Source organism: Oryctolagus cuniculus, chromosome 20, assembly GCF_051225735.1.
Source record: "Oryctolagus cuniculus isolate XC-2025 breed Fujian yellow rabbit chromosome 20, ASM5122573v1, whole genome shotgun sequence".
Taxonomy (NCBI): domain Eukaryota; kingdom Metazoa; phylum Chordata; class Mammalia; order Lagomorpha; family Leporidae; genus Oryctolagus; species Oryctolagus cuniculus.
The window spans coordinates 49,906,155-49,918,073 of record NC_142886.1 but is presented as its reverse complement, the minus strand read 5'-3'; the positions used below and the strand labels follow the sequence as shown (position 1 = coordinate 49,918,073).

The window sequence follows — 11,919 nt, the reverse complement described above, 5'->3', positions numbered from 1 at the left end:
CCCCCGCGGGCTGGGCAAACCTGGGCCAGTCACATTCCTCCCCATTCACTTGTAGGAAACGCACATGAGGGCCAGGACCCGCCCGCGGCTGAAGGGGTCTGTTCCCACCTTTGCGACGCTCTGCACGCTGTGGGCTGCGCTCACGCTCCCAAGCGCTCTCCAACCTTCTCCTGGAAGAGCGGGTTTTCCTAGAGACCACGAGGGAGCGGAGCGGTCAGGTGCCTTTAGGTTGGGAGCGTCCAGCTGTTCCAGAGGGCCAGGCCCGTCGAGGGAGGAAGTGGGCCAACAAAGGGAGAGCTGGACACAAAGGCTCCGAGGGCCGGCGCGCTGAGCCGCGGCGTCCTTCCAGGGCAGACCCCGACGCTGACAGTGAGGACCCTACAGCCTGGATGTGGCTCTTATTTTTTTTCTTTTTTAACATTTATTTGAAAGGTAGGGTGAGAGAGGTCTTCCACCCGGAAGTTCACTCCCCAGATGGCCAGGCTGCAGCGTGAGCCAGGGACTCCACGCGGTCTCCCACGTGGGGAGGGCCCGGCCGCCGCCGCCCCCGCCCCGGGCTCCGAGCGCCCCAGTCCCACTTAGACCTGGCCTGGGGCGGCCCCCGGGGCTCCGGCGCTGCACGCCGCTGCTTCTCTGGAAGCGAAAGGCTACGGGTTTCCCGGAACCCCGGCGGCGGCGGCGGCCGGGCGAGCGTGGTTCAGCACCTGGGCACGGGGAGGCCGTGGCATCGGGGAGCCGGCCCGGGGGGCTTCCGCGGCCCTCGCCCTCCTCACGCCCGGCCTCGGGCCGCACCTCTGCGGAAGCCCAGGCGCCGGAACGCAGCCCTCGACCCGTAACCGCCGCCGCAGGCCCGCAGCACGACTCCAAAACCCAGTCCCCAGACACAGCGGACGACCCGGCCCGGCGACCGAAAGCTGGCAAGGCCTGCACCCCAGGCCGCTGCACCTTGCGCGGGCGACTCGTTGGGAGCGGCCCCGAGCTGTCATAACCCACGGGCCATTTTTTGCACATTTCACACTACAAGGGCAGGGACCTCAGGGCTCGACGCCCCCTCCCCCGCCCCGGCTCGCCCGGCGCCGCGAGGACGCATGCGCACGCGCCCGCGCTCGCGCCCGCGCTTGGCGGGCTTAGGAGCCCGGAAGGCGCCGAGCCCGCGCAGGCGCACAGGGGCCGGCGCGAGGGCGCGCGGCGGCGCGGGCGGGCGGGGGGCGCCCGCCGTTCCCTGCGCGGGGTCGTGCGCGAGCCCGGGGCAGGGGCGGGCCACAGCCAGGGCGCAGGCGCAGGCGCGTGGCCGCGGTGGCGGTTGGGGAGGGTTCTTCCGGAAGGTTCGGGAGGCTTCTCGAAAAGGCGCCGCGCGCTGGGCGGGCCCGCCTCTATATAAGGGCGGCGCGGGGGCGGCGCGCCAGTTGCTCCAGCGTCCCGGTGCTGCTGCGTCGCGGAGGCCGTGCGGTTCTTCAGCCAAGGTGAGGGGGCTGCGGGGGGTCTCAGGCCCGGGGGTGTGCGGGGGCGGCGGCGGGGAGCGGGGGCGGCCGGGGGCCCCCTCGGCCGCGGTGCCCGAGCGGCCGCGGTTCGGCCTCCGCGGCCGGGGCCTGTGGAGCCGCCTCCGGCGGGCCGGGGGCGCCGCGAATGTTCTGGAGAGGCCGCGGGGCGGGGGCGCCGGTGCGGGGCTGCGGCGGGGTGGCGCCCAGCCCCCGGCCGTGCCGTGCCGGCCGCCATGGCGGGGCCGCGGCCCGCGGAGGGCGGCCGGCGGCGGCGCGGGGCGAGCGGGGCCCGGCCGGGCGTCCGCCCCGCAGCGCGCACGCTCCCGCGCCTGCCGCAGCTCGAAATGAGGTCATCCCTTTGTGAGGCGCCCGCGCCGGCCTCGGGGCGGGCGGCGGGGGCCGTGCGGCGCCTGATGGGCCTCGTGCCCTTGGCAGATGCCCGAGGAGACCCAGACCCAAGACCAGCCGATGGAGGAGGAGGAGGTGGAGACGTTCGCCTTCCAGGCGGAAATCGCCCAGTTGATGTCCCTCATCATCAACACTTTCTACTCGAACAAAGAGATCTTCCTGCGGGAGCTGATCTCGAACTCGTCGGATGTAAGTGGCGGCGGGGAGGAAGCGGGCCCTGGCCTCGGGGGGCGGGGGTGGGGGGGCGCCGGCTGGGTGCTGAGGACTTGGGGTCTTCCAGGCTCTGGACAAGATCCGCTATGAAAGCCTAACCGACCCCAGCAAGCTGGACTCGGGCAAGGAGCTGCACATCAACCTGATTCCCAACAAGCAAGACCGAACCCTGACCATCGTGGACACGGGCATCGGCATGACCAAGGCCGACCTGATCAACAACCTGGGCACCATCGCCAAGTCCGGCACCAAGGCCTTCATGGAGGCGCTGCAGGCTGGCGCCGACATCTCCATGATTGGCCAGTTCGGGGTCGGCTTCTACTCGGCGTACCTGGTGGCTGAGAAGGTGACGGTGATCACCAAGCACAACGACGACGAGCAGTACGCCTGGGAGTCCTCGGCGGGGGGCTCGTTCACCGTGCGGACCGACGCAGGTAGGGGGAGGGGCGCTGGGCGTGCAGGCGTGGGGGCCGGGGCTGGCGGGGCCGGCCTCGCGGGGTTTCCGCCGCCGCGTTCGCCCGGGCCGGGTTGGCCTCGCGGGGTTTCCTTCCGCCGCCCCGTGCGACCCGGGCCGTGCTGGCCTCGCGGGGTTTCGCCGCCCCGTGCGACCCGGGCCGTGCTGGCCTCGCGGGGTTCCGCCGCCCCGTGCGACCCGGCGCACTGGCTTCCCCGCAGGTGAGCCCATGGGGCGCGGCACGAAGGTGGTGCTGCACCTGAAGGAGGACCAGACGGAGTACCTGGAGGAGCGGCGCATCAAGGAGATCGTGAAGAAGCACTCGCAGTTCATCGGCTACCCCATCACGCTGTTCGTGGAGAAGGAGCGCGACAAGGAGGTGAGTGACGACGAGGCCGAGGAGAAGGAGGACAAGGACAAGGAGGAGGAGGACAAGCAGCCCGACGACAAGCCGGAGATCGAGGACGTGGGCTCGGACGAGGAGGAGGAGGAGAAGAAGGACGGCGACAAGAAGAAGAAGAAGAAGATCAAGGAGAAGTACATCGACCAGGAGGAGCTCAACAAGACGAAGCCCATCTGGACCAGGAACCCCGACGACATCACCAACGAGGAGTACGGGGAGTTCTACAAGAGCCTGACCAACGACTGGGAGGACCACCTGGCCGTGAAGGTGAGCGCCCCGCGCCCGGCGGGTGGCAGCCCGGCCCCGGCGCCGTCGCGGTGGTGGTGGTTGGCACCGGGCCTGTGTGTCGTTGCAGCACTTCTCGGTTGAGGGGCAGCTGGAGTTCAGAGCGCTGCTCTTCGTCCCGAGACGAGCCCCGTTTGACCTGTTTGAAAACCGGAAGAAGAAGAACAACATCAAGTTGTACGTTCGCAGAGTCTTCATCATGGACAACTGTGAGGAGCTGATCCCTGAGTACCTGAGTGAGTAGGAGCGGGAGTGAGCCCAGTGTCGCTGGTGATGCCACCACGTCTCGTCCGTCTGCTGGGGGGTGGGGTGGTGTGTGCTTAGACTGAGGGCGCGGTCTCCGCTACCTCAGATTTCATCAGAGGGGTGGTGGACTCGGAGGACCTCCCGCTGAACATCTCCCGGGAGATGCTGCAGCAGAGCAAGATCCTGAAAGTTATCAGGAAGAACTTGGTCAAAAAGTGTCTGGAACTCTTCACGGAACTGGCAGAAGACAAAGAGAATTACAAGAAGTTTTATGAGCAGTTCTCCAAAAATATAAAGGTGGGTGTAGACACGCCGACGGCTGCCAGCTGGGTCCACACTGCCCCGCGGGGAGTGGTGAACCGAAGCCGTTCTCACAGGCGGGCTCTGTTTCAGCTTGGGATCCACGAGGACTCCCAGAACCGCAAGAAGCTTTCCGAGCTGCTGAGGTACTACACGTCGGCCTCCGGCGACGAGATGGTGTCCCTCAAGGACTACTGCACCAGGATGAAGGAGAACCAGAAGCACATCTACTACATCACAGGTAGCCCGCGCGGCCCGCCGGGCGGGGTCGGGGGCGCAGGGACTGAGCCTGCAGCGAGCCAGCCCGGTCCTGCCCCGCTAGCTTGCCTGCTTCCCCACGTGGAAACGTGACGTGACCCTGCAGGTGAGACCAAGGACCAGGTGGCGAACTCTGCCTTCGTGGAGCGCCTGCGGAAGCACGGCCTGGAGGTGATCTACATGATCGAGCCCATCGACGAGTACTGCGTGCAGCAGCTGAAGGAGTTCGAGGGGAAGACGCTCGTGTCCGTCACCAAGGAGGGCTTGGAGCTGCCGGAGGACGAGGAGGAGAAGAAGAAGCAGGAGGAGAAGAAGACGAAGTTCGAGAACCTCTGCAAGATCATGAAGGACATACTGGAGAAGAAAGTGGAGAAGGTAGGCGCAGGCCCAGCCTTGGTCCTGACGCACGCTTGCTGATCATGCTCCGTGTCTGAGGTCTGTTCACTTTCAAGGGAAAACGGGAAACCGGGGCCTGTGCCGGGGGGAGCCCCAGGTTGTTCTCAGACCTGGGGGTGCAGTGAAGCCGGGTGGTGAGTAACGCCGTCTTGGGCCCTCGTCTCTGCTTTGCCTCCAGGTGGTGGTGTCAAACAGATTGGTGACCTCTCCGTGCTGCATCGTCACAAGCACGTACGGCTGGACGGCCAACATGGAGAGGATCATGAAAGCCCAGGCCCTGAGAGACAACTCCACGATGGGCTACATGGCTGCGAAGAAGCACCTAGAGGTCAACCCCGACCACTCCATCATCGAGACCCTGAGGCAGAAGGCGGAGGCGGACAAGAACGACAAGTCCGTGAAGGACCTGGTCATCCTGCTCTACGAGACCGCGCTGCTCTCCTCCGGCTTCAGTCTGGAGGACCCGCAGACACACGCCAACAGGATCTACAGGATGATCAAGCTCGGCCTGGGTGAGCCGCGGCCTGTCCCGCGGGGAGGCAGGCTGGGGAGCGTGTGTGGTAGGGAGACTCATGCCACCCCCAGCGCCCTCTTAGCGTGCTTAACAGGCCCGTCCCCCTCCCCCGTAGGCATTGATGAAGACGACCCCACTGCTGACGACACGGCCGCAGCTGTGACGGAGGAGATGCCGCCCCTGGAAGGCGACGACGACACCTCCCGCATGGAGGAAGTGGACTAGCCGTGCAACCCTCGACCTGGGCACCCTCACTCCCTGAGAATATATTTTCAAGGATTTTTTTCTTTATTTTTGTTAACATTTTAAAAAAATCTGTATGGCATGACAACTACTTAAGGGGAAGATAAGATTTCTTTCTACTTCTAAGTGATACTGTGATGTTAGGCACAAGCAGAGTAGTGATGCTTCTACTCCCACGTGGCTTGTGACAGATGAGGCGACGCTTGCTGTGAGGTGTGTGTAGCCCGTCGTCAGCGTCGTGGTCTGCAGTGTGTAGCTGTCAGCGGATTCCTTAGAGACCAGATCTTGTCACTGAAGTGGTCTGAGCTATGCCTTGGTGTTACGTGGCTTGAGTTCATCTCCTAGGATGTACTTGTTAGCGCCCCTGTAGTTTCCGACCCCGCATGTGCTCTTCCTCTAGAAATAGGCTAACCTGAACCAGCTTGACGGAGGAACTCTCCACAGAAGTGTTGTTAAGGGGAACAAAATTACAAACCTACCTGGGTCTGTTGTGACGTTGGAAAGTCACCGAGGTTTGTGGGTGGACTGTAGTGCCCAAGTCGTTTTTTGCTTTAAAAGGTTGTGACAAATACAGACGCGTTGAAAAATTGTGGTGGAAGCCTTGTTATTTGAGGGGACCTTTATACATGGCAGATGGCTACGTCTTGACCAGGTGTTTGGGCGAGCAGCCTACTCCTGTAGGCAGAGCAGGACCAGGAGGTGTGGGGCACGTGACAAGGGCAGTCCTCTATCTGGGAAACTATACAAACACCTCAGGAGTTTTGTCTCAACTGTGATGGTGTTCTGTCCCCTCTGGTGTCCTGGGGTGGGAATGACTCCATGGAAGTGTCATGGAAACTAGGAGACCTGTACTTTTGGCTCTTGGCAGCCATTTGAGAGTGAACCAAAGGGCAGGAAGATTTGAAAGTCCAGATACACATGCTGGTTTACTGCCCAGATGGCCACAATGGTTGGGGCTGGGCCAGATGGAACACCTTTGTGGGTGCAGGGGCCCAAGCACTTGGGACATCTGCTTTCGAAAGTGGATGGGTAGAGCTGCCGCCTGCAGTGCCCGCATCCCACATGGGTGCGGGTTTGAGTCCCAGCTGCTCCACTTCCAATCCAGCTCTGCTGTGGCCTGGGAAAGCAGAAGATGGCCCACGTGCTTGGGCCGCTGCACCCACGTGGGAGACCTGGAAGAAGCCCCTGGCTTTGGATCGGCTCTGGTCATTTTGAGCTAACAGATGGAAGGCCCCTCTGCCTGTAACTCAATCTTTATAGAGTGAAGCCGCCAGTCAGAAGCCAGTGCCTGTCGCAGTCCCTGGCTTGACCTACAGCAGGGCAGCACCTGCTCCAAGTTACTGGGAGATTCCTGGTTTCCTGGTCCTCCCGTACCCAGTGCCTTTCTGGTCATCGTGTTTGGTGTCTGAAGTTCTCGGGCTCATTGCCATTATCGATGTCCTAAGCCAACTTTAACTTCAACGCCCATATTCTGTCTGCTGTTTTGTGTAGCTGAATGGTCTTAGCAACGAGGTATGGAAGTAAAATAGGCCAAGGTACCTTGTGAGGTTGCGGAGGGCATTGAGGGGCTCAGCAAACTGCGAGATCTCCCAGTGAGCCTGTTCTGAGTCGGGGACACACTAGTGCGCTTGACACTTTAACCCTGTGCTGGTGCTGTGCCACTGGTGGAAGCCCTGCAGCGGGGCTGATGCTGTCCTCTGCCCTGAACGTGGCCCGGCAGCCCTCGCCTGCAGCTTCGAGATCTGTGCTGCGGGCAGGCACCTTCAGCGCCGGCATCCCGTGTCCCCTGCGACTCCACTTCCCACCCAGTTGGCCTGGCAACAGGAGCGGGAGGACCCACGTGGGAGACCCAGGTGGAGATCCTGGCTTCCGCCTGGCCCAGCGCTGGCTTTTGCAGCCGTGGGTGAAGTGAGCCACAGGATGGAGGATTGTCTCTTTGTGCCTTTCAAAAAAAAGCCATTGGGCCGGCGCCACGGCTCAGTAGGCTAATCCTCCGCCTAGCGGCGCCGGCACACCGGGTTCTAGTCCCGGTCGGGGCGCCGGATTCTGTCCCGGTTGCCCTTCTTCCAGGCCAGCCCTCTGCTGTGGCCAGGGAGTGCAGTGGAGGATGGCCCAGGTGCTTGGGCCCTGCACCCCATGGGAGACCAGGAAAAGCACCTGGCTCCTGGCTCCTGCCATCGGATCAGCGCGATGCACCGGCTGCAGCGCGCCGGCCGCGGCAGCCATTGGAGGGTGAACCAACGGCAAAGGAAGACCTTTCTCTCTCTCTCTGTCCACTCTGCCTGTCAAAAAAAAAAAAAAAAAAAAAAAAAAAAAAACCACACATTGGTGCAGTGCTCTGGTCACTGCTTGGGATGCCCACATCCCACGTGGGAGTGCCTGGGTTCGGGTACATACCGCACTCCCAACCCCATCTGGAGTTCAAGTACAAGCTACGCACCTGCACGTGCACCCGGGAGGCAGCAGATGATGGCTCAAGTACTTGGGTTCCTGCCACCTGTGTGGGAGGCCAGGATTAAGTTGGCCTACCCGCAACTGTTGTGGGTGTTTCTGGAGTGAACCAGCAGGTGAGAGATCTCTACTTCTGTCTCTCAGGCCCTCTGCCTTTCAAATAAACAGGAAATGGAGAAAATGTAAAATTTCATTTTAATAGAAAAATAGAATTAAAAGAATTTTTTAAAGATGTACTTATTTGAGAGGCAGAGCAACAGAGAGGGAGAGACAGAGAACTCTTCTGTCCTCAGATTCACTTCCCAAATGGCTGCAACAGCCAGAGCTGGGCCGATCCGGAGCCAGGAGCCAGGAGCCACTTCTGGGTCTCCCATGTGTGTGCAGGAGCCCAGGCACTTGGGCCGTTTTTTGCTGCTTCCCTAGGCCATTAGCTAAGAGCTGGATCAACCAGCTCTCTGCTGTGGCCTGGGAAAGCAGTAGAAGATGGCTTAAATCCTTGGGCCCCTGCACTGGCCTGGGAGACCTGGAAGAAGCTGCTGGCTCTAGATCGGCCCAGCTCCGACCATTGCGGCCATCTGGGGAGTGAACCAGTGGATGGAAGACCTCTCTATGTCTACCTCTCTCTGTAACTCTGACTTTCAAATAAATCTTTAAAAAGAAAAAAAGAGCTGGATCGGAAGAGAAGCAGCTGGGACATGAAGCGGCACCCATATGGGATGCCGGTGCCAAAGGCGGAGGCTTAACCTCCTACACAGTGCTGGCCCTAATCATTTGGTTTTTAAGATTTATTTATTTGAAAGGCAGTGTTACAGAGATGGAGGGGCAGAGAGAGACAGACCTTCCATCCCCTGGTTCACTTCTCAGATGGCCACAAAGGCCAGGGCTGGACCAAATCCAAGCCAGGAGCCTTATCTGGGTCTCCTACATGGGTGCAGAGACCAAGGGCTTGGGCCATCCTCCACTGCTTTCCCAGGCATACTAGCAGGGAGCTGGATTGGAAGTGGAGTAGCCGGGATTTGAACTGGCACCCATATGGGAGGCTGGCACTGCAGAGGGTGGCTTTATGTACTCATTTAAAAAAAAAAATTTTTTTTGAAAGGCAGAGGGTTGCAGAGAGAGAGACAGAGAGACAGAGAAGTCTTCCATCCACTGGTTCACTCCCTACCCAAATAAGTTAAAGCCCTGGGCTGAATCATCAGCATCCCATATGGGCGCCGGTTCAAGTCCCGGCTGCTCTACTTCCGCTCCAGCTCTCTGCTGTGGCCTGGGAGAGCAATGGAAGATGGCCCAAGTGCTTGAGCTCCTGCACCCACGTGGGAGACCTAGCAGAAGCTCCTGGTTCCTGGCTTGGGACAGCTGTGGACATTGCAGCCACTGGGGAGTGAACCAGCGGATGGAAGACCTCTCTCTCTGTCTCTAGCTCTCTGTGGTTCTTTCAAATAAATAAAAAGTAAATCTTAAAAAAAAAACTTTCCATTACTCCGGAGAGTCACTCGGCACTCGGGCTGGCACGCCGCAGCCCTGAGCGCTGGTGGAAGCCTCCCGTGACCCGGCCCCGGTTTGCACGTCACTCTTCCCACACGCACACCCTGCACACACCGGCTTCCTGGCCCGAGCTCGCAGCAGCTCCTGGTCCTGGTGCGATGGTCGCCGGCTGCAGGCCCGTCTGCCCGCCTGGCCGCTGCCCGTCAGCGCCGCCGTCTGCACCGCGGGCTCTGCACAGAGCAGGCTCCCGATCCACTCGTGGCCTGAATGAATAACCGCACCTCGGCTGATGCTTCTCCTTCCTGTTCACAGAATTTCCCAGAACTCGGGAAGCCCTTGTTCCCTTTTCTAAGCACCCAGGATCTGCTGGCCCCTTTGGAAGTGTGCGTGTGGACCCCCCTCCCACAGGAAGGAAGGAGCTCGGCTTCGCCTCCTTGAAGAACATTCCGGAGCTGCGCCGATCCGGAGCCAGGAGCCAGGAGCTTCCTCCAGGTCTCCCACGCGGGTGCAGGGGCCCAAGCACTTGGGCCATCTTCTACTGCTTTCCCAGGCCACAGCAGGGAGCTGCACTGGAAGTGGAGCAGCCGGGACTCGAACCGGCACTCACGGGAGCCGCAGTGTCAACAGCAGCGCCACAGCTCCTGCCTCGCTTCTTACTAAGCACTGTGGGGTGTGTGTGTGTGTGTGTGTGTGTGTGTGTGTGTGTGTTTTCATTGTTGTTGTTTTTTGAGAGCGACAGGCAGGCAGGCAGGCAGAGAGAGCTCCCCTCCGCCTCTTCACCCTCCAAATGCCCAAAGTGACGGAACTGGGCTGGGCCCCTAACAGGGAGCCGGGGACTCAGCCTGGTCTCGCGTGGGGCTGGCAGGGACCCGGCTGCTTCAGCCTTCGCCTGCTGCCTCCAGGGCCCACAGCAACAAGAAGCAGGGCCTGGCAGTCAGAGCTGACTTGAACCCGAGCACTCCAGGATGAGGCGAGGATAATGTCTTAAAAATTTATTTTCATGGGCCAGCCCTGTGGCATAGTAGGCTAAGCCTCTGCCTGTAGCATCAGCATCCCGTGTGGGTGCCGCTCTAAGTCCCGGCTGCTCCACTTCCCATCCAGCTCCCTGCTGATGCACCTGGCAAAGCAGCCAAAGATGACCCAAGTCCTTGGGCCCCTGCGCCCACGTGAGAGACCGGGTGAAGCTCCAGGCTCCTGGCTTCGGCCTGGCCCAGCCCTGGCCATGGCGGCCATTTGGGGAGAGAACCAGCAGAGGGAAGATCTGTCTGTCTGTTTCTCTCTGTAACTCTGCCTTTCAAATGGAGAAATAAATCTTTAAAAAATAAAATAAAAATTTATTTTCATTTTATTTGAAAGGCATAGAGACAGATCTTCCACCCACTGGGTCACCCTCCAAATGCCTGTGTAGGGGTTGGCCCGGGACAAAGTGAGGCCCTCAGAACTCTGCCCAGGTCCTCACGTGGGTGGCAGGAACTCGGGCACTGGAGCCATTGCTGCTGCCTCCCAGCTGTGCGTGAGCAGGGGGCTGGACTGAAGCAGAAGAGCTAAGGCCCAATCTAGCACTCGGAACACGGGGTGCAAGGGCCACAAACAACGTTTTGACTGCGGCCCAGAAGCCCCCCTCAAGGGATGCGGACGCCTTAGCCGGCACCGGAACCAGGCCACACACTCACACCCACAACGTACAAGTCAGCACTTGGCCAATGGAAGCTTCTGAGCTCGGGGGCTGGTGTGTGGCACAGCCCATTTAGCCGTCACCCTGTGACGCCGGCTTCCATGTGGGTGCTGGTTTGAGTCCCAGCTGTTCCACTTCAGACGCAGCTGCCTACTACTGTGCCTGGGAAGCAGAAGATGGCCCAGTACTGAGGCCCCTGCCACCCACATGGGAGACCCAGGTGGAGCTCCAGGCTCCTGGCCTCAGCCTGGCTCAGCCCCAGCTGTTGCAGGCATTTGGGGAGTGAACCAGTGGAGAAGGAATCTCTTTCTCGTCTTCGTCACTGCCTTGCAAATAACTCTTTAAAAAGGTGACTGAACAACTAACATGATCTGTAGCAGATTTTATTTGCCAATCCTTTAATCATTCATTCCATTTTTTTTTAAGATTGATATATTTATTTGAAAGTCAGAGTTACACAAAAAGAAGGAGAGGTGGAGAGAGAGAGAGAGGTCTTCCATCTGCTGGTTCACTCCCCAACTGGCTGCAATGGCCCGAGCTGTGCCCATCGGAAGCCAGGAGTCAGGAGCCAGGAGCTTCCTCTAGATCTCCCACAGGTGCAGGCGCCTGAGGACTTGGGCCATCTTCTGCTGCTTTCCCAGGCCATAGCAGAGAGCTGGAGCAGAAGTGGAGCAGCCAGGACTTGAACTGGCGCCCATATGGGGTGCCGGCACTGCAGGAGGTGGATTTACGCTTTACCCCCTACTCCGCAGCACCAGCCCCTATTCCAAAATTTTTAAATATCTTGTTAAAAAATCTACTTGAGAGCCGGCGCCGTGGCTCAATAGGCTAATCCTCCACCTTGCGGCGCCGGCACACCGGGTTCTAGTCCCGGTTGGGGCGCCGGATTCTGTCCCGGTTGCCCCTCTTCCAGGCCAGCCCTCTGCTGTGGCCAGGGAGTGCAGTGGAGGATGGCCCAGGTGCTTGGGCCCTGCACCCCATGGGAGACCAGGAAAAGCACCTGGCTCCTGGCTCCTGCCAGGATCAGCGCGGTGCGCCGGCTGCAGCGGCGGCCATTGGAGGGTGAACCAACGGCAAAGGAAGACCTTTCTCTCTGTCTCTCTCTCT

At 60.4% G+C, this 11,919-nt stretch overlaps 1 protein-coding gene across 1 annotated transcript; it reads left to right on the top strand.

Annotated features, from left to right (window-relative positions):
• Positions 1–1,404: 1,404 nt before the first annotated feature.
• On the top strand, positions 1,405–5,788 carry HSP90AA1 (heat shock protein 90 alpha family class A member 1). Its single transcript, XM_051834811.3, has 10 exons — positions 1,405–1,463; positions 1,917–2,078; positions 2,170–2,536; positions 2,778–3,226; positions 3,315–3,480; positions 3,597–3,787; positions 3,884–4,031; positions 4,155–4,423; positions 4,623–4,956; positions 5,074–5,788. The coding sequence occupies exons 2-10, from the start codon at positions 1,917–1,919 to the stop codon at positions 5,181–5,183; spliced, it is 2,196 nt and encodes a 731-aa protein (XP_051690771.1). The 5' UTR covers positions 1,405–1,463; the 3' UTR covers positions 5,184–5,788.
• The last annotated feature ends 6,131 nt before the right edge of the window (positions 5,789–11,919 follow it).

Excerpts from the sequence above, each read along its gene's own strand:
- HSP90AA1 (XM_051834811.3), top strand. The coding sequence starts at position 1,917 with ATGCCCGAGGAGACCCAGACCCAAGACCAGCCGATGGAGGAGGAGGAG. Across the intron at positions 2,079-2,169 it reads TGATCTCGAACTCGTCGGAT|GCTCTGGACAAGATCCGCTA; the intron begins GTAAGTGGCGGC and ends GGGGTCTTCCAG. Across the intron at positions 3,227-3,314 it reads AGGACCACCTGGCCGTGAAG|CACTTCTCGGTTGAGGGGCA; the intron begins GTGAGCGCCCCG and ends GTGTCGTTGCAG.